The 21327-nt window shown below is 42.3% G+C and overlaps 1 protein-coding gene across 1 annotated transcript in view; it reads left to right on the forward strand.

Annotated features, from left to right (window-relative positions):
- Positions 1-21327, forward strand: part of LOC132413604 (centrosomal protein of 78 kDa-like) — a 58409-nt gene that overhangs the window by 127 nt on the left and 36955 nt on the right. Inside the window, 10 exon segments of the mRNA XM_059995690.1 lie at positions 58-388; positions 391-444; positions 4231-4403; positions 4495-4567; positions 5657-5760; positions 7791-7965; positions 9993-10130; positions 11865-11927; positions 12218-12331; positions 18065-18248. Coding sequence (XP_059851673.1) covers positions 58-388; positions 391-444; positions 4231-4403; positions 4495-4567; positions 5657-5760; positions 7791-7965; positions 9993-10130; positions 11865-11927; positions 12218-12331; positions 18065-18248 — 1409 coding nt within the window.

Here is a 21327-nt window from a genome sequence, read left to right on the forward strand (position 1 = left end):
GCCGGCGATTCGCCGCGGGAGGGGGCGCGGGAGCGCGGCATGGAGGGGCTAGCCTAGCTGGGGCTCGTGGCCCTGCGTCGTCTGGGTGCGACGCGGGTCCTGCGCACGCTGCGGGGCCGCAGCCGCCGGGAGGTGAGCGCCCGAGGGGCCGGGAGGCGAGCCGGGGACCCCAGGCGGGTGTGGGCATCGTGTCCACAGCCAGCGTCCCCGAAGCCGCGCTCGGGCCGTGATCACTCGGTGAAGCTGCGCTGCAACACAGCAGCCGACTTCTTCCCGCGCTGTGAGGACCTGTGCGCGCTGCAGGACTCAGCGCCTCTGCCTGCGGGAGGGCCTGCTGGTCTTAACGCCGACCGCTTCCGCGGGCTGGACTGGGTGCCGCCCCTGAGCACCCTCTGTCCCTGATCTGTATCCAGAGCTTCTTCCAGCCACAGCTGGGCGAGACAGGTTTGTAGTTCCCGCTTCCGGGGGCTGTCGTGTGGGCGCTGCGAAGCGGGGTTTTAGATGGTGCAAGGTGGAGGCTGGGCACTAGAACCGGTGCCCAGTGCCCGGGTGTGCGTGCACTAGACGGGGCGTGCAGCCTAGGACTCCTGCCAGCTCGGTGACCCTGGCCGAGTGCCTTAAGGCTTCTAGGTCTCAGTGTACTCATCTGTAGCATAGGCTTAACAGGACCCACTCTCCGTGGCGGTTACAAGGACTCACTCTGTTAATGCTTGTAGACTCTGCAATGTAGAACACTTAGCACGGTTTGGAGCACCGTTAATGGTTGCACAGATGTTACCTGGTGTGTTGAATGGCTTTGCCTGGTACAGACCAAAGCGATTAGGAAACTGATATATCCCAGCTTCATTTCCTTTCCACTAAAACAGGTCTCAGGATAAAAAAATCTTTTTTTTTTTTTTTATAAATTAGTTTTATTTATTAGCTGCGTCGGGTCTTCGTTTCTGTGCGAGAGCTTTCTCTGGTTGCGGAGAGCAGGGGCCACTCTTCATCGCGGTGTGTGGGACTCTCACTGTCACGGCCTCTCCTGTTGTGGAGCACAGGCTCCAGACGCGCCGTCTCAGTAGTTGTGGCTCACGGGCCTAGTTGCTCCGCGGCATGTGGGATCTTCCCAGAGCAGGGCTCGAACCCGTGTCCCCTGCATTGTCAGGCAGATTATCAACCACTGCACCACCAGGGAGGCCCCCAAAAATCTTATTTTCAATAGTCATATCATATAGTGGAAAGAGCACCGGTGTGAAGGCAGCTTAGGGTTTGAATTCCAGGGCTTATGCTCTCTGTGGCCTGTGCAGGTTACTTTTGAACTGCATCCCCACACTTGTAAAATGACATTAAAAACCACTCTTTCTGAGGGTTCTTACAATTAATTAAGCAGGTTATGTGTGTAAAGTATCCTGGCACTTGAATGAGTTGTTTGAACCAAGCGCTGCTGGAGATGATGCTTCTGCCCTAGGTAATCTCCCCTTCTACTGGGCAGCAGGTAAACACAAGCACAGTAGTCAGTTCTCTGGAAGAAGTGAGTTCTAGTGCTGCAGAGCACAGAATCTTTGTTTTTTAATTTAATTTTTATTTTATATTGCAGTATAGTTGATTTACAATATTGTGTTTGTTTTAGGTGTACAGCAAAGTTATTCAGTTATACATATATCCATTCATTTTCAGATTCTTTTCCCGTGCAGGTTATTATAGGATATGGAGTAGAGTTCCCTGTGCTATGCAGTAGGTCCTTGTTGATTACCTATTTTATATATAGCCGTGTGTATATGTTAATCCCAAACTCCTAATTTATCCCTCCCCACCACCTTTCCCCTTTGCAGAGCACAGAATCTTAAAAGGGAAAGTTCAGGGTAGGCTCCTTGGAGGAGGTGCCATCCTTTCTAAGGATAGTAGAACCTCCTGGGGTGGCAGGAGGGAGCAGTGTGTCAAAGGTTGAGAAATATAAGAAAATATGGCAAAACTAATGTACAGGACTGGAACTCAGGGTTTGGGAAAGCAATGAGAGTTGATACTGGAAACCTAGTGGGGACAAACATAAAGGGGCCTTGTTTGTCCTGTCAGAAGTTTGGATGTTTATCCTGAAGGCTGTGGGAAACCCTAATAAACAATAAGATGGACTTCTGGTTTAGAGGCTCACTCGGACCTCCATGTGGAAGGCAGTTGATTGGGTGCAGGGTGAATTGTAATCTAAAGGTCCCACTTAAGTTATAAAAGGTTGGACTGCATTTTGGAGATCTGAGAGAGAATGGGTGGGGCCTGGTGACCAGCTAGAAAAGGAAGGGCAGCAAGCTTGGGTGACAGTTTACAGCTGCATCTTTTTGTGAGATACAGAGCACAGTAGGAAGGGATTGGGGGTGGGGAGAGGATCTTACTTGATCTTCAGTGCTGTAGAGGGGCCTGGTAGACGGGTCTGGGCCCAAGGTTCAGATCTGAGCTTTTTGGGAGGACAGGTGTTTGAAGGCATGGGAGATACTTAGGTTACCCACAAGACGATACAAAGAATCATGGGTCTGAGAGTTTTTTAAGTGAGTGTATGTATATATATTATTTTTAAAATTTTATTTATTTATTTATGGCTGTGTTGGGTGTTCGTTTCTGAGTGAGGGCTTTCTCTAGTTGTGGCAAGTGGGGGCCACTCTTCATCGCGGTGCGTGGGCCTCTCAAGTGAGTATATTTGAGGATGTTTATAAGCTGAGAGAAAGTAGCCAGCAGAGGAAGGGTGTGAAGATTTAGGATAGGAAATGATTGTTCATTTGTTTTCAAAAAGCTGAATACTTATCGTGTGCCTGGCGTTTTTCTAGGATCTGGGGTTCACACCATCTGTTATCTCTTCTACAAGGACAGTTCAACTCATCCCCTTGGTGAAGAGAAGTCAGATCATTCTTTGCATCCCATTCAGGTGTAGGAACTGTTCTGTACCTCTGAAGGGACTTTACTTAAGCAGAGTAATAAGTTAGAAATCAAAAGAAATTACAGCTGGAGGGGACCTAAAAGGCCACGGTACTTAATTTTGCCACATATTTTACATTGAATGTAACAAAAATTTATTGTTGAGCCCATTCTCTTCAGAGTTCCTTCACTGAACTTCCTTTATGTCTTGCATCAAGTGGGGCTAGTTGTAGATTTTGGCCTCCTCCTAAATTTGCTTCTTCATCCGTATTACATTTTGCCCGGACTGTGGCAGAAGCTCCTGGGTGGTTTCACGGCCCCTGGGCTCCGTTCCTCTGTTTATCTGCCTACTCAGTTTAAGTGATCTTCTAACATAAAAACATACGCTTAAAATAATGCTGCTAATGGCTTGCCCACACCGAGTTAGTGCATACTAGCCTCCCAGCGTGTGCTCTGCACAGAGGCGTGTAGTCTGAACTGTGCTTGGCCAAACCTCATGGGGCTCTTTGGCCCTGAGGAAGGGGAGCTTTTTGTGATCACTCCCTTTATCTAATCGGTCCTTCAGCAGCGGGGTGCCTTTTTCTAATCAGCGGAGGCACCCTTACTCAGCCAGTGGTAGCCCCAGGCCTCATCACCTGTGGGATACAAGCCATGCTCTCTCCCAGGCTTGCTTCGGCCAGCATCTCTATTTTCCTTTCTGTTTCTTCTCACACTTGGACCCCTGGCCTTTAGTCATCCCCACCTGCAGTATTTAATGTGCCCAGCAGGTGTCAGGCTTGAGTGTCTTTGCACAGATACTCCCTGTGCAGTTAATGCACATTGTACTCCAACTCTGCATACTCTCATCTTTCTAGATTGTACTTCAGGGTTATCGTGAAGCCGTCACTTAGATATAACTTTTTGCCTCCATAGGAACCTCTGTGCATAAAAGTTATGGTTCTTTATCTCATGTGATTGAAATTTTGAGTTTATACCTCTCCCTCCTTAATGAAGGCTTTAAGGGCAGGAGTCGTTTCTAATCCTTAGCACAGAATAGATGCTTTGTTTTTTATTTAGATGCTTTTTTTTTTTTTTTTTTTTTTTTTTGCGGTATGCGGGCCTTTCACTGCTGTGGCCTCTCCCGCCGCGGAGCACAGACTCCGGACGCACAGGCTCAGCGGCCATGGCTCACTGGCCCAGCCGCTCCGCGGCATGTGGGATCCTCCTGAACCAGGGCACGATCCCGTGTCCCCTGCGTCGGCAGGCGGACTCTCAACCACTGCGCCACCAGGGAAGCCCTTTAGATGCTTTTTAATGATGATAAAATATATGGTTTAAATCACTCATTTTACAATAATTTTGGTTTAGGTTGTGACAGAAATAAAGTTTACAGAAGTCGTGTTCCTGCGATTAGAAATAAAGATGTGACCTTCTAGTTGTGTAAAGCTCTTAAATGCTGTGTAAGTGCGTCGTGTGCGCTAAGGAACCTGGAGCTAAGTGGGGTAGTTGTGAGAGAGAAAGACTTAACTATGTTAACAAAGGTAAGCCTTCATTGTGTCCTGCCAACATTTGATAGTTGCTTTGAGGGCTAACTAAACCAATAAAATTTTAAACTTGTTCTCCCCATTAAATGGATTGAATAAATCGGCCACTTCGGTGCACCTGTGTCTTGCGAGTTGTCCACTTGGAGATGGAGATTTAGAAAGTGAGTTTCAGTCTTGTTTAAGTCTCTTCCCATCAGACTGGTCTCGAGATTTCCTACACACCATGTTACTTCCTGTCTACCTTTTCTTGGTGTTGTTCATGCCTGGATTATCTCCTGTGCCTGCTCAAACCTTGGACCATTTTCATTTGTACCATGGAAGTTTGTCATGCTGGATACTGTCAGAACTAATTTTACTTAAGTTTGTGTTAAGCCACAAACCACACATTTTGTATATTTTCTGTTTTTTGTGTTTGTCTGTATTTTAATGTTTCTCTTCAAGAAATATTATGGGAAGGGAAATAGCAAGATGTAAAGAGCAAAAAAGTCATGATGATCTTTAAATTGTTAGAACATGTATCTGCAGTCATAATTATAATAAACTGTGGTATGTGTTAAAATAGGAAATATATGTCATGTCCCGTAAGAGCAGCAAACTCAGTGGTGTTAGTGGGGGGGTGTCATGGAAGTAATCACAAAGCAGGTGACTGTAAGTTGGGGTCCTGAAATATTAGTGTGTGTTCCCTGTGTCCAGTAGTGGTCTGGAGGGGTCAGGAAGCCTGCCTTCAATTTGAGGGACAGAGGGTTTGAAGTTCTCTCTCTTCTATTGCTCTAGTATACTGCATAGCAGCTAATAAAATACTGGGTTTATAGTTGACATTTAATTCGATGATTGATCATCAAGATTGGCATGTATCATTGGAAATGAAAATAGGAAGAGTCTTAAGATTTTTAGGTTTTTCTTTTTTTTCCTATGTCTGAAAATGTATGTAGTATTTTACTGAGTGGTTAGGAATAAAGTTTGCAGTATTCAGTGTATTCAGTTTTAGTATCTAAATAGAATTAAACTGCTGCTGTTAACTGGTATAACACTTTGTTACTGACAAGTTTTAGAATGCATCTGTTCGTCAATTATCTGTTTGGGAAGATTGTAGTTAATGATTTTAAGAATGTGGCTATAAACCTCCAATTGACTCAAGAAAAGCAAATAAGTCAAGATTGACAAATGTATAGGCTCTTCATCTTATTGTGTGTGTGTGTGTGTGTGTGTGTGTGTGTGTGTGTGTGTGTGTGTGCGTGTGTGTTTTTCTGTTATTTGTCAAGGTGTAAAGAACTCTGTCACTCTTAAGACAGTAAACTTCACGGGGTGTAATCTGACATGGCAGGGAGCAGATCACATGGCCAAGATCTTAAAGGTGATTTTTTTATGTTTGAACTTTCATGAAAACATATGTGATTGAAGCACATTAATATATTGGTACAAATGGCAGTTAATTTTTGTCTTTTGATATCTGTGAATGCAGATTTCGTTTTGTTGAAAGAGTATGACCAGTTTTCAGTTTGGGATTCTACCATTTAGTAAAGATAGTCCACTTAATTTTAGAAATAAGAGATTTAATATATAATACATAATAATATTTTATGTAGTTTTAGTTACTGAAAACATTGATTGTGATACTGTCAAAAAACTATGCCATTATAGTCTTCAAGACTTAAATGAATCAAGTGTTTATTAGCTGCTGTAGTTTATAAACTAATAAAATCACTACACCAGCAATTTATAAATACAGTTTTTAAAATAATGCCTTACCAACTTTACAGTGGTTATAATGACTGTATTTAGGCCTAAAGTTATTTAATAATTTGACATGAAGCCTTTTTAATAGTTTGATGGTGCAGATCAGGGATAGGTAAACTATGGCTGGTGGGCCAGATCCAGCCTGTCGCCCGATAAAGAAAGTTTATTTGGAACATAGTCGCACCCATTGTTTAGAAAGTTTTTTTGGAACATAGTCGCACCCATTGTTTACATGGTAGCTATGGCTACTTTCACCCTACGCCAGTGGGGTTGAGTAGTTGCAACAGAAACTGTGTAGCCTGCAAAGCTGGAAATGTTTAAATTTAGATTTTAAAAATTGAAAAATTCTTTGAGCCTATACAGGGCAAGTGCATTGACCCCTGCGGTTGAAAACAGTCAAGAACTTGGGTGCCGAAGCCAAATGGCCTAGGTTCAAATTCCCTTTCTCCCATTTCATAGCTAGTGACCATGGACAAATCACTTAACCTCTGTGCCTTATTATGAGGTTTAAATGAACTAATTTGTATAAATAGTGCCTGGCACATAATAAGCACTGTGTAAGTGATTGCTGTTATTTCTGCTTGCAGCTTTTATAAGTTATCGTTAATAGAAAAATGACACTAATGATTTTCGTTTTAGAGTGTCAAAGGCACTTTGAGTCTTTTATTTTTTCAAGAATGTAATAAGACTTTTTTCATTTAAAGTCAGTGTTCCCTATTACCATAATCTATTTTATGAATATAAAGAATTGAATGTCTTTAAGACAGTACGTGTGGTTAAATGTCAAACCATTATTTTCCCAAGGCACATCAAACTGGCTCTGCATAGTCCAGGCCTCTAAAGTTTGTGTGCATACCCTAGGTAACATGTGAAATCTATTTTGTAATAGTTTTTAAAATAATGCCTTGGACTTCCCTGGCGGTCCAACAGTTAAGACTCTGCGCTCCCAATGTAGGGGGCCCCGGGTTCTATCCCTGCTCAAGGAACTAGATCCCACATGCATGCCGTAACTAAGAGCCCGCATGCCACAACTAAAAGATCCAGCATGCCGCAAGTAAAGATCCGGCACAGCCAAATAAATATTTAAAAAAAATAATAATAATAAAATAATGCCTTAGATTTAGGAAAAGAAAATATTAGAACCTATTTGCCTTTGTATCATTTTTAAAATATCTGTGTGGTTTATAATGTACATACATTATATGTATAGAACTTCATGTATATAATTTGTTAATAAATAAGATGCATATTAAAAAGTTTTCTTATGGGTTGCCCAGTCAGGTGTTTGGAGACCAGTGGAGGACAGAATGATGACATTTAGAGCCTCAGCAATGATAGAATTTAGAACCAATTCCCTGACTTAGAAGATAAGGAAAATAATTCTTAGACTGTAATTGAGTTGTCCAACTTTACATAACTGTTCAAAAACAGGTCATCCAGTGGCTGGAATCTAATCACTGACCGACTAGAATGTGGGTCACTGGACTCGTAAAGCAGAACTGACTGTTTAATTTCTCAGCTTGATTCTCCTGGCACATATGCTTGATATGTGTGTGTGTAAATCTCTGACATAATAAGCCATACTCAGTAGGCACACCCTGTTTCCTTATTGAAGCATCTTAATTTTGTCCCATTAAATCTTTGAAGTATCAGACTACCAGAAGGCACGAAGAAACCTGGGCTGAGAGTCTTCATTCCAGGAGACCTGATCTTGACTGTATGGCTGGTTTGAGACGCATCACTCTGAACTGCGACATGCTCATTGGTGACCTGGGTGCAAGTGCTTTTGCAGAATCTCTTAGTGAGGATTTGTGGCTTGTAAGTAAATTCTAAAATTGAAAATAATTGAATTTTTAATATGATACATGCTTAGCTTTTGGCTTGATACTGTCGTGATAGGAATTTTTTTTAAAGCCTCATTTTTCTGATAGGTTTTATTTTGCTTGTAAACTTTCTCTATGAGTTGCATATATTCATTGTAGAAAATGCAGAGTTACAAGAGAACAATTACCTATAATCTTAATACCCAGACATAATCACTGTTCATTTTGGTGTATATACTTTCAGTCTTTTTTTTTCTATGAATATATTTTGTACACTTAGGGATAACAAAAATAAAATTGTAGTATACTTGCTATTTCGTATTCCTGCTTTTTTCATTTAATGATGTATCATGTAGTATAGCATCATATTGATGTCCCATAGTTTAATCAATTCTTTGTCATTAGATTTAGACAGTTTGTTTTTCCCTGTCAGAAACATTGTGAATACGTTGTATATACATCTCTGTGTCCATCGGGATTACTTCTGTAGAATAAGGAACTAGAAGTGGAATGACCTGAGTGTGACATATTTTTAAGACTTTTGATACACATGGCCAAATTACCATCCAGAAATGCTATGCCAATCTGTAGTACACCCCAACAGTGGATGTGAAGCCTGCCTCTCACAAACACTGGCTTGTAGCACTTGTAAAAAAATGTAAAACTACAAAAATGAGTACCTCTCCATTTTCTATGCAAGTAGGATTACTCCAAATTTTATAACATTTTTCAGTTAATTTAGTATGAGCATTTTAGCAAGTCAGTAAATTTGCATCTCCTGCATCATTTTTTGTGATTGTTCAGTATTCCATTATATGAATATGCCACAGTGCACATAGCTTATCTTGTCTTGTATATAAGCTTTGTCCAGTTTTTCAGTTACAAATTGTACTCTGATATATATCCCTACCTATATCTCTGACTATTTCTTTTGGTTAAATTCTTAGAAAGAGAGTTGTTGCATCAAAAGGGTATAGACATTTTGAAGACTTTTCTTACAGAATCTTGGCTTAATCTGATAGGAGAATAACCACATTTTGTTTTATTTTGTATTCATTTGATTTCCTGGTGAGGTTTACTGGCTGTTTGTATTCATTTGGCTAGTTGGTTAATTACACCGTGTGTCCATTCTTCTGTAGTGAGAGTTTGTAGGGGTTGTATCATATCCTGTCAGATCCGTATGTCTGACTTGCTATTTCTGTATGTCATGGGGTGTTGAAAGACTCCAGTTATTTTAATGTGATGGTCCACTCAACACTTAAATAAATGACTCATGATAGTTTCCTTTCATGTAATAGTTTTTAATACCTGTGCTTTGGTGATGATCCCTTTTGTTTAAATGAGTAGGTTGTTCAGCCCCAGAACTACTAGAAGTCATGATCATTTGCTCTGGTTTTTGTCTGACCTTTTACCGCGAGAGTTCTTGGCCATCATACTTTCATGATAGGTTTTTAGTATGTATTCTCTATTCACACATTGCTTGAATTTGTTATTAGTATGTATTCTCTATTCACACATTGTTTAAATACATTATTATTTGTATCCTCTTAGACTTGTCTTTTTTGCTCTAAAACTGACAGTTATTACATTTCTTCTATTTTGTTTTCCCCTTTTAACTAGTTTCAAGTGTGATTTGGAGCTGAAGATCATGATCAAACGAATGCAGTGCATTTCTGAGCTCCACCAGGTTTTGCTTGTGAGGTTTACGTGCCACTGCCGCCCTTGCTAATTATGAACTGAGATTCATTTTGTGATGCTTTTTGCTCACAGGTTATATATACAGTTATTCTTCAGTTCTGTAATTGTAAAATATGTTGGATGATTTATTGGTACTAAAGCAAGGGTTATCATTGCACATCCAAGAAGAGGTTTTTAAATTGGATTATGCATTATGTGTGTGCGTATACCTTTCTTTTGTTTTTCCATACCCAAAATTACAAACCTGCCCTGACTTGTCTTGGGCAGGACTCTTCCACACATGAGAAAATGAGAGGTGTCTATATGTTAAATCTGTAGAGTTACTAAGTGACCTTTTGTCTTTCATCAAAATCACTTGACCTGCAGCAGTGTGGCCTCACCAGTGAAGGAGCAAAGGCTTTACTAAAGGCCCTTGAAACCAACAGAACTCTGCTCTTTCTGGATGTAAGAAAATATCCATTTGTTGGTATTTGGTCACTTTTTAAAAATTGATTAACACATAGCAAAACAAAAAGAATTTGTTCATGTATTGACGGTTTTTAAAACTTAATGTGTTTAACTTTCCTCTTCGTATACAGTTGACCCTTGAACAACGTGGGGTTAGCGGTGCCAACCCCTACGCAGTTGAAAATCTGGGTATAAGTTTATAGTCAGTGGTTCCGCATCTGTGGATTCAACCAACCTTGGATCGTGTAGGACGATAGTACATATTTATTGAAAAATACCCTTGTGCCAGTGGACCTGCGAGGTTTAAACCCATGTTGTTCAAGAGTCAACTGTACTTTTCTAGTGTTGCACTTATGTTTTTAGCAGGTAATTTACTAATTAAAGTGAGTTATACTTGTAAATTGTTCTTATCCCTACTCTGAACAGAGGTGGACCTAGATACTAAACCTGCTTCCACCAAGAGCATTATTTCTTTCCTGTGCAACCTCTGAATTCTTGCAAGGAGTACTTTATTCATTTGTCAGATTCACAAGTAATTTTTTTTAATATCTTCTGTGTGCCAGATACGGGTTTAGGCACTAGGGATAAAGCAGTGAACCAGACACACAAAAGTCTTGCCCTCGTGGAGCTTACATTCTAGTGAAGGAGTTCAGATACAAATAAGTAAACAGATAAGTAATATAATTTTAGATAGTAGGAGGTGCAAAAATATCTTAATGTAAAGAGAGTGAGCGGGAGCAGGTAGGACTCCATTGGACAGGTTTGTTAGGGAACAGCTTCACTGGAGAAGTGGCATTTGAACGGAGACCTGAATGAATAGAGGAGCAAGCCATGGAAGATCTGGGGTAAGCACATTCCAGGACAAGGAGCCCATGAGTATGCAGGCATATAGGTGGGTGGAGTATTTAAGGAAAACCAATGTGGCCAGAGTACTGAGTGAAGAAGATGTGGTATGACGTGAGGTCAAGGAGCTAGCCAGGGGTCTGCTCTTGTAAAGTCTTGAAGGCCAGAGTAAAGATGTGGATTATTCTATATGAGTAGAAGGTTTTGAAGTGGAAAAAGGCATGATCCAAATAGTATCTGAATAAGATGACCTGGTATAGAGAATAGACTTGGGGGAATAAAAAAGACAAATAGGGAGACCAGTTAGGAGACTATCACAGGGGTCCAAATTAGAGATGTTTATGGCCTAGGTTAGGTTGGAACTTTGCAGCAAGTGAAAAGTGGTTGAATTCAGGTTGTGTTTTGAGGGTGTAGCTAACAAGGCTTGCCGATAGATTAGATGTGGGGTATGAAGGGAATAGTAACAAGGAGACAAGTTGTTGATGATTATGTGTGCAACTGGGTGGTATCACTTAGAAGAAGGGGGCTGATGGGAGGAGCAGCTTTTGAGGGAATATCAGGACTTTGGTTTGTTATCTTAGATGCCCTTTAGGTATCTAAGTGTCTGGACAGTGCTCAGACTGTACTTTCTATCCAAAGGTATCTAAAGCCACTTTAGATGCAAAATGTTTAAAGTTGACCTTTGCTGCTGCCAAAATAGTAGCCACTGGAGGCAGTCTGCAAGATGGCATCTTAGGTTTCTGAGGAAGAAGTTAGAATACACAAAGGGGGAGATAAGTGTATAATTACATAATGTAGATTTCATATTTAATTTTATGGGAAGAGCAATAATTAGTTGGCTTTTGGTTTTAAATGGAAATAGCCACTCATTGGGAAATAATTACTCTAATTTCAATTTATTTTACTTTAAATCATTCTGTGATGAAAACAGTTATCAAAAAAGGTCTCCAGAATGGAAGGAGTGCCAAGTCAGAGATATATAATATGTTTTAATTCTCTTGGAAGAATTACTCTTTAATGGCTTGTTTTTCTTTCCTTCTTAAAAGAAAATTATCAAGGTACTTTCTGCCATCTTAAAACTAAGTTTTTACTCAAATGAAATGGCTTTTCTGGTTTTGAAAATGTTGTGTGATGCTTTAATTTAGCTTCCCAGAAATGCAGATTGAAGACCTTTTATTAACTTAAAATATCTTAATTTCCAATGAAGATCAAACCCTCCTAAATTACCTGTAACGTAAATGGCATATTTATCATTGCTTTCTCAGTACCAGTGGATAACTTCTCCATCGGTGAAGGAAACATGCAAAGCTGCTAGACAGAAAAAGAGAACTATAATTTTGGGAAGTGGTCGAAAAGGAAAAGCTACTATTAGAATTGGTAACTCTTTCTAATTTTTAATGCTACTAGAACTTATACCCCTTATATATCCGATGTGCTAAAATTAAAAAGCCTTAATGGTTATTCCTTAACGGTTAATTATTTCCTGAACGGTTAGCTGTTAATATTATTTGTGGTTCTTATGGAACACACCTAGCATGTTCCTGACACATAGTGTTTAATATGTATTAGATATTAATTTTAATCTGATAAATCTCGTGAAGTGACAAAATCCATATCCAGATATGAGGTCACCTTTTCTCCCTTTCTTGTGGAGTCCAGGCCTTAGGAAAGAGAGGGAAGCATGTGATGTGTCTAGTGACAACCCCAAAATCAAGTAGGCAGAGCCCTTGGTGCTTTACAGATATGAATACACTTTTTTGTCATCACAACCCTGTGAACAAACAGTGTTTTACAGCAGCGCAGACAGGTTAGGGTCAGGTGCAGTGGGGAAGTGGGATCCGGCAGGAAAAGAATATCGGGAGAGTGTAGGGGAGGGCCGATTCCAGGGCCTTTAGTAAGGAAACAACAAAAATCACAGATGATAATGACTGTTTTTTCCCAAATGCAGGAATCAGTGGAAAAACTAGAAAGGATCATGTTCAGAATTGTGATCAGTTGTGTCTAAATATGTAAAAGTCAGTTACTTTCCCATTGTCCAGAAATAACACTAAAAGCAAGGAAATCCCATTTGCAATAGTCACAAAAATTAGTAAAAATCTAGAAGTCAGTTCAGTGTTCACCTGAAAAAGTTAGTGCAAAAGGATAGATGAAACATTTTAAACATATGTGTTAACATTAATAAGATATAATGTTAACATATGATCTATTAACATATAAAGCCACTGGCAGAGGGAAAGACAGATCGGTGGAAAAGTCTAGAAACTGGTCCCTGTTTACTTGAGAATTGTATTTTAACTTAGACAGTTTTACAGTCTAACTTGATGTTTTGTCTAATTGACTGATTGAAGCATTGATAATTCATTTAAACAGAAATTAGATATTTGCATCACAGCATACACAAATTCTAGTCAGTCGAAAAGGTGCAAATGCAACTAACTGCAAGAAGCAAATATAAAATACAGGAGAGAATTTCGGTGTAAGTGTAGGGAGTACAGAAGCCTTCCTAAGTAAGCCATAAAACTCAGAAGCCCTAAAGTAAAAGATATTTAATTACATGAAAATTTAAAACTTTTCTACAGTTCAAGACGTAAACAAAACAAAATGACAGACACAAAAATTTGGTAGTATATTAACATATAAAGGTTACTGTTGATATAGAGAAGAACCCACAAATAAATGAAAAAGGATAACCAAATTTTAAAAAGGCAGGGGCTGGTTTCTACCTGTATGAGCAAACAACTCAGAAGAAGCACAGCTGGCTACTAGACAAATGAAGAGAGACCAACTTCTTTAGGAAATGCAGATTAAAACCATGGGATTTTCTTCCCCTCTGATGGGCAGAAATTCTAAAGACTGATAACATCTGGTGTAGACGAGGGAACAAGCACACTTTGCCTATGTTAAGTGTAATAAATGTGTTCAATTTTGGAGCGAGGTTTGCAGCGTCCATCAAAGTTCAAAACTCTCTTGCTCTTTGTCCAAAGACTTTTACTTCTAGGCACCTGCCCTCTGCCAGTACTCTGCCTTGCACAGAAGTGTGCATAAAATCAGGCACCCGCAAGTCCAGTAAGGGATACTTATGTAATGGGGAAAATCTAGAGACAACCCGGATGTCCTTCAGGAGGGGTCTGATGAAGGAAATGAGGATCCATCGGTGGTATGGAGTAAGGTGTGTGTGGAGAACAGGGAAGGTCTGTGAGCAAACTGGGAGGATGACATGATACGTCATCAGGTCAAAAGGAAAAAGAGCAGGTGTAGAAAAGGACATGTCTATTATTCCAGTTAGAAACCCACAGTGTTTGTATTTGTAAATACTATATATGTATATATGTACATATGGAAAGACGCATATATACGCGTATACACATTTGTGTATCTGATCCTGAAAATGCACAAAAGGCTGTTAATGGCAACCACCTCTATGGAAGGGAATAGATCTTTATATTTTTACTCTAGTTTTCCTAATCGTGTGCAAATTTAGAGTTAATTTTTTATTTAAAAGTTAGGCAGTCAGGAGAGGCCTAGTGACTCTTTTGTGGGCTTCTCTCACCACAGGATGCACTCTTCGCGCCCTTGTTGTTTCTGGTTTGTCTTTTGGAGCAGACACCACTGAAACGAGCGTCTTGTCATCGCTTGCCAACTGCCTGCGGTTTTCTTGCGCCCTCCTAACCCTCACCACCTTTGTGAGATGCTGTTTCGCGCTGAGGTGGTGCCTTTCCCCTCACACACACCCCTCTGGTACCTTGGGGAGTCCCGGGGTTTCTCAGTGGGCATGCTAGAATACTCATCCCAGAGATGCAGTGGGTTTTTCAGCCACAAGCATTTGGGGAAAACTCTGTTCCTGTATGAATTATCCTCTTGGGAGTTCATGATTCACCGGAGCTCTTGAGACGCTCTAGGAAGTTGAGTCAAGAAACCCGTGTAGCCCTGTTAGTTCAGGATTTCCTAAATTTCTAGGACTGACTGTGGCACCACTTTTCCAGTCACAACCATCCTTATCAGCTTCCCTGATAGACTCCCTGGGGAGCGCTGCTCAGACTCTGTCCTGGAAGCTTTGCAGTCTCAGGATTACCCGCTGCTTCCACACCCTCCCAGCCCCCTGCCAGCGCTCTGTCAGCCTGGCACCTTCTCCCTGCCCCCCAACTCATTCAGGCCACAGGTGCTGCCCTTGCTCTGGGATTTAGTGATAACGTCTGGGAGCAGTGGCCCAGCACAGCCCACGGCAGTGCCCGGCGTGGCTCACAGGTTTTAAAACACACAATTTGAGCCCTTACTGGAACATGGGAAGATGATTTAAATCCAGATGTCTTATTTCATAATCCCCGTGTCTCTGAAAGTGGGAGAAACAGGCTGGGAGGGCCGTATGTTTCAAGCAAAAGGGAGACTGTTTCTCTGTGGAAGTAAAGAACGGGCCCTCACAGTTAACAGGTAACGTAGGGAGTTTGTGCTGAGTCTGTCATGTTGGGCCTGTTATACTCATTTATATGACCGTTGGGTCCCTATTGGCATTTGCATTTACTGCCCAAGCTTGAAACTCCCCAGTGTCCCTGTCTTGGTCACGAGCCCTAATTCTGTTGACCTAGAAAGTTCTTTGTGGGAGCTTTCTAGCAGGCCTCTCCCCCAGTGTCCCCACCCTCCAGCCTCTATGTCCTAGTGCTTTTTCTAAAACGCACAACTCCTTGTTGTGCAGACCTGATTGCTCCTTGTTGCTCCAGGATCCGATCGATCCAGTTTCCAGGAGAGCGTGTCCGCAGGGCCCTCTGCGGTCTGCAGTCCTGCCCCCAGCCAGGCACCCAGCACCCCAGGTGCTGCAGAGAACTTGCTGGTGTCCCCGGTGCCTTGGCAGAGACAGCTCTCTGCCAGATGCCATTCCTTTGTCTCCCCCTGTCCTGACCCCTCCCACCTCCCTTCCTCTGAAACCATCTATCTTCCCTCAGGTAGAGGTACTTGCTCAGCTCTGTGCTTCCACAGCGCTTGTCCTGTGGAATTTGAATTCCCTCCACAGCCGTCTTGCTAGGTTTGGAGCAGCTGATTCCCCTTCATCTTTTTCTTCCTTCCCTCAGCCCCACAGCAGGGACACTCTCGGGCACCGTGCAAATTTAATCTTCAATTTCTAGTTGTTATGACACTGTTGCTGTGATGATACCATCTACGTTCACAGTAGGATGGGTAAATGTGCGGGAGATGACTGTAAATACAGATTCTTTGTAAATGCAGGTTCCTAATTCTTCCCCCTTTTAATATTTTTTCCCCTTAAATCATGTGTCCTTTTTGCTGCTCCAGCTCTATGATTGGACTGTCACCTGGGGAGCCTGAGGCAGCGCAGTATCAAAGAGAGTAGACACTAAATTTTTATTTATTTATTTTTATTTTATTTATTTATTTATTTATTTATTTTGCGTTACGCGGGCCTCTCACTGTTGTGGCCTCTCCCATTGGGGAGCACAGGCCATGGACGCGCAGGCTCAGCAGCCATGGCTCACGGACCCAGCCGCTTTGTGGCATGTGGGCTCTTCCCGGACCGGGGCACGAACCCGTGTCCCCTGCATTGGCAGGCAGACTCTCAACCACTGCGCCACTAGGAAGCCCTGTGCTGTTTACTGTTAATGAATCCCACCCTTTAGAAGTGGAAGAATAAAACAGGATGTATTTGAGAAAATGGAGAGAGTTATTACATATTTTCCTTGTTATCCAGAATAGCATGTCAGCTCTTCCTTCTGTTTGTCTGCTTTGGTTGTCAGTGGAAGATAATTTTGACTTGCTCACTTTCCAAATCAGAAACTGAAGTCAAATACTAACGTATCCTAGATGAAAGTTGACTCATTCTTTTTTTTTTTTTTTTTTTTTTGTGGTACGTGGGCCCCTCAGTGCCGCGGCCTCTCCCCTTGCAGACCACAAGCTCCGGACGCGCAGGCCCAACGGCCACGGCCCACGGGCCCAGCTGCTCCACGGCATGTGGGATCCTCCCGGACCGGAGCACGAACCCGCGCCCCCTGCCTCAGCCGGCGGACCCCCAACCACTGCGCCACCAGGGAAGCCCGACTCATTCATTTTTGAGAGTCCGTATGAGCCCTGTGCAAGGTGCGGAGAATAAAAAGACAAATTTATTGACTTCAATAGATATTTACATAGCATTGAATGTGTTCCAGACGCTGTTCTGAATTCTATCAGTTATCTACTTTTGCATCATAGAACACTTCATGACAGTGACTTAAAACCACAGCCATTTCCTTGGCTCAGGATTCTTTTCAGTCAGCAGGTGGGGCTGGGCTCAGTGGGGTGGTTTCTTCTGCTGGTCTCATCTGAGATCACTTATTCAATCAAGGTCATCTGGTGATCCACCTAGAGTCTAAATGACCCCCTTCATCTCTCTGGCAGCTGTTGCTGGCTAGCTGTTGGCTGGGCCTGTTATTTCCAGCAGGCTATCTCGGGCTTGCTTACATGGCAGTGATGTTTTAAGAGTGCAGGTATAGAAGCCACATGCCCCTTGAGGACTCAGCTTGAAAGTTGCACAGCGTCACTCCTGTTGCAGTCTCTTGGTCAAAGCAAGTCCACAAGGCCAGCCCAGATTCAAAAGGTGTGGAGTACAAGACCCCACCCCTTGCTGGGAGGGCTGCAGAGAATTTGTGGCCATTTAGTCCTCACATCAGAGAGGCACAACAGAGAGATTTAGTAACTTGTTCAAGGTCACACAGCTTGGGACAATACAGTGTTTTAAGTGCTTTGAAAGCTGCTGCTCATTATTTTTAAATCTTACCACCACTATTTGGACCAACTTTTTTTTTTTCTCTGCAGCCTTGTAGAGAAAGGGTCATTCACATTGCTGTGTGGCTGCCATGGGTTGGAAGCTTCATATATGTTATACCACTGAACTGTCATAACTAGTATGAAATGGAGATATTATTATTATTCCTAATATTCAGATGAGGAAACTGAGGCTCTTGGAAATTAAGTCTGAGTCGTATAAGAGAATGTTAAGTCACTGTTCCATATGCAAGAGTGGTGTCCCTAAGTAAATTATAAATGTCCTGTCACAGATCTTTTTTTTAATCTCTTGTTTGCATCTGGAAAATGGTTTTTAAAACTTTTCTGTTGCTGTGTTAATGGCAGTTGCACATTGCAGAAAAATAGCTGGAAGAAGAAACATGTTTTTCAGATGCCCAGTGGAGCCCCAGAATAGAAGGAAGATGAATATTCCATTCCACACTGGCAACACCAAAGGAGATGATGCTTTAGAAAGAAGATTTCTCGACAAAGCTCTTGAACTCAATATGATCTCCCTGAAAGGGCATAGGTGAGTACATGTCCCATCCAGAAGCTTGTCAGAGAATTGGTTTAGTTTTCAGACGCTGAAGGAGACACATCTAGGAGCCTGCCCATCCTGGAGTAGCAGTTATTATAACTAGTTGGGAAAGACCGTTTGTTACAGGGGTGCTCCTGCTGCTGCTTACAGGCCCCTTAGCGCGATTCCACGGCCGGGAGCATGGGGGGGCCACACCTTCTAGGAGCTTTGGTCAAAATTTCCTTTGAAAATCTCTGCTCTGACAGTACAAAGGGTGCCATCCCATCTCTGGTGCAGCTGGCGCAGCCTGTTCAGTGTAAGAACAGACACTGCTGCTCCCCCGAACGTCAGAGACAGTAGTTAAATCTGTCAGCTCCATGAAAAATGTATGTTCTCACGCATGAGAATAGCTGCCCGCTCCCTGCTCCTCGCATGGCAGGCTCATCGAAGAGTTGAGCTAACCTAGGTTACCTGTGAGCGTGACGGTCCTTCACTGCGTTGGAAAGGAATTTTCTGATGACTGAGATGTGTGACACTCCTGGCCACCTGCGGGGGCTTTCAGGTGGGAGGTTGGACACGATGGCCTCAGGTGCCGTGACTCTCGCAGGAGGTGGTGACGGGAAGGAGGGTCGTCCTGATGATCAGCCAGATGTTCCTGTTCTTAACGGCTGCATCGGTGGTTCTTCTGGGTCTGTGGGAGGGATTCGGGCCTCTCTGCATAAGGCTGTCACCATCGAAGATGTCAGAAGCTGGCAGCCTTCATGAAGCATTTTTTGGAGATGCACCAGCTATGAGCACATCCTAACCAATATACACTCTGCCCTTGAAGGTGTACAAAATTGAAAGTCACTTGGGCATGTCTAAAAAAAACTAAACACACACAGTATTTTTCTCGAATGAACATACTTATGATAGATTCTCTTCTTTTTCCAGGGAACAGCAAAACATCCACAGCTATCCCAAGCTGTTGAAACTTAACCTTAATTCTGACTTGAACTGGAAGCTTTTAAAAAGTCTTCTGTTGCTTTTCTACCAAATTCTAGCTACTGTTCTCTTTGCTACTACTTTTTCTGCCTAGATCTCATATTCAAAGCTGCCTGTGGGTTTAAGTATATGCAAATTGCAAGTTGTTGTTTTTAGAGACAAACAGACACACAGCATGGAGGGTGGGTGGGGCCCTATAGGTGCTGAATTTTGATCCTTTGCAAGATGACAGCAGTGGGGTCTTCTGGACTTTCTTTATACGGTTATTCTCATAAAACGATAAAAGTGACTTGCTATATGTTTATATAGCAAGGTCTGTTTTTAATACCAAATAGTTTATATCTCTATGCATTTATATCTCTGTGCCTTTATATTTCTAATAATACGGTTCTTGTTGGTATATGTTGAGACTTGGAGAATTTGTTAGGATCCCTGACCTTGTGCATTAGAGTGTTACGTTCTCAACAGTTGTGTGCCTCCCATTCCCCCTCCCCTCTCCCTTTTGAAGCTGCTTCACAAGATTTAGAAGCTCCCTGATTCACTTTTACTTTCCTTTCAGTGGGTAGAAGAACGGTTGGTTGGTTGGTTGGTTGGTTGGTTGGTTTTGTTTTTCAGTTATGCTGTTAAACTAAAAATCTGTGTTAAATTCCCTTACTGTTTCTTCACGTGACTGTTCTCTTTCTGGTGTTTGACCAGTGATGCCGTGAGCTTGGGAAGATCTTTGCTGAAGAGTCTTTTCCCCTACTGTTCATCCATTGTCAGTGTTTTGTGTTGACCGTGTGAAGGACATTAAAGTCCTAAAACATGTAAACCTTTGTCAATGAATTTCTTTACATGCTTTTTAGACAGATTGTTCTTTTTAAAACTTTATGCTGGGAAAACTTTAGTCTAAAAATAGCATCTGTGAAGGGTATTTTGTTCAGAAAGGTGTAAGACTTGAGTTCTGCACATCCATGTTTTTAATGATTCAGCATACTGGTACCTTTCCGTTGGCTTTTGGAATGGACATTATCAACAAACCACCTTACAACACAGCTCACGGTATAAAGTTGTATGAACTTTGTCCCACTTAGGCTGGAAACATGTCACTAGGACAGTTTTGAGCTATCTTCGTGTTTCGTTGGATTGTGTAATGAGGACTATACTGATCTTTCGTCCCAGCTCTGCACCAATTAGTTGGGTTAGTTGGGTTTCCTGCTTAGGGCTAAACCTTGCCAGTCTTGGTTCTCTCATCTGTAAAAAGGAGGATTGAAATAACTCCCCCACTTACCTCAGGGATGTTTGAAGAGCTTAAAACAAGGGCTCAGTGCAGGATGTGACTGTTTAAACACAGTAAATGTTTCAACAGCAAAAGCCGGCCAGTCCATGGATGCCATCCGAGTGTTCACATATAATAGTGCTCAGAGTCTATTTTGCCTCCTTCCTCATCCATTCATATGATGGTTACAAGTCCCTGCGGTATGTACCGGCCCCAGATCTCTTGAATCTCCACTTATTTCCATTCCCATTGCCACAGCCAGCTCTGTCATCCCTCAGCGGATTATTTCAGCGGCCTCATCTGCCCCCACCTGCCCCTACCAGCACAGCCAGTTGAACCATCACTTCCCCTTCATGCTCCTCCTTGGTTCATAAAAATCCCAGACTTCTAAGCCCAACGGTCACAGCTTTGTGGTGTCTGGTCTGGCTTCATCTTTCTTGTGCTTCTGATTCTTGGAATGTGGCAAGCATATATGCCCATGCTACGTTGGGTAAGCCTGGGGTTTCTGCCCCCACTCAGCAAGACTGACGTTCCTTCAAGACACCTGCCAACCTCCTGACCTTGTTTGTGTCTCCTGCATTGGAAGGATGCACTTTTCCTTTGTTCTTATAAGCGTGACCCTTTTATCCCATCACAGCACCTCCATTCTGTGTTTTCCTGTGCCGAGGGTATCTGCTTACGTGCCTTCCCCATCAGAGCAAGGAACAAGCCCTGTTTCTCCACCTCCATCACCTGGCATCCTGCCTTGCCCTTAGGAGGTGCTCAACGACTATCTGTTTCATGAATGGAAAGGCAGGGCTTTCTGAATTTCGCAAACAGCCTACAGTAAAGGCAGAGGTACAATCTCAC

This window comes from Delphinus delphis, chromosome 18, assembly GCF_949987515.2.
Source record: "Delphinus delphis chromosome 18, mDelDel1.2, whole genome shotgun sequence".
Taxonomy (NCBI): Eukaryota; Metazoa; Chordata; class Mammalia; order Artiodactyla; family Delphinidae; genus Delphinus; species Delphinus delphis.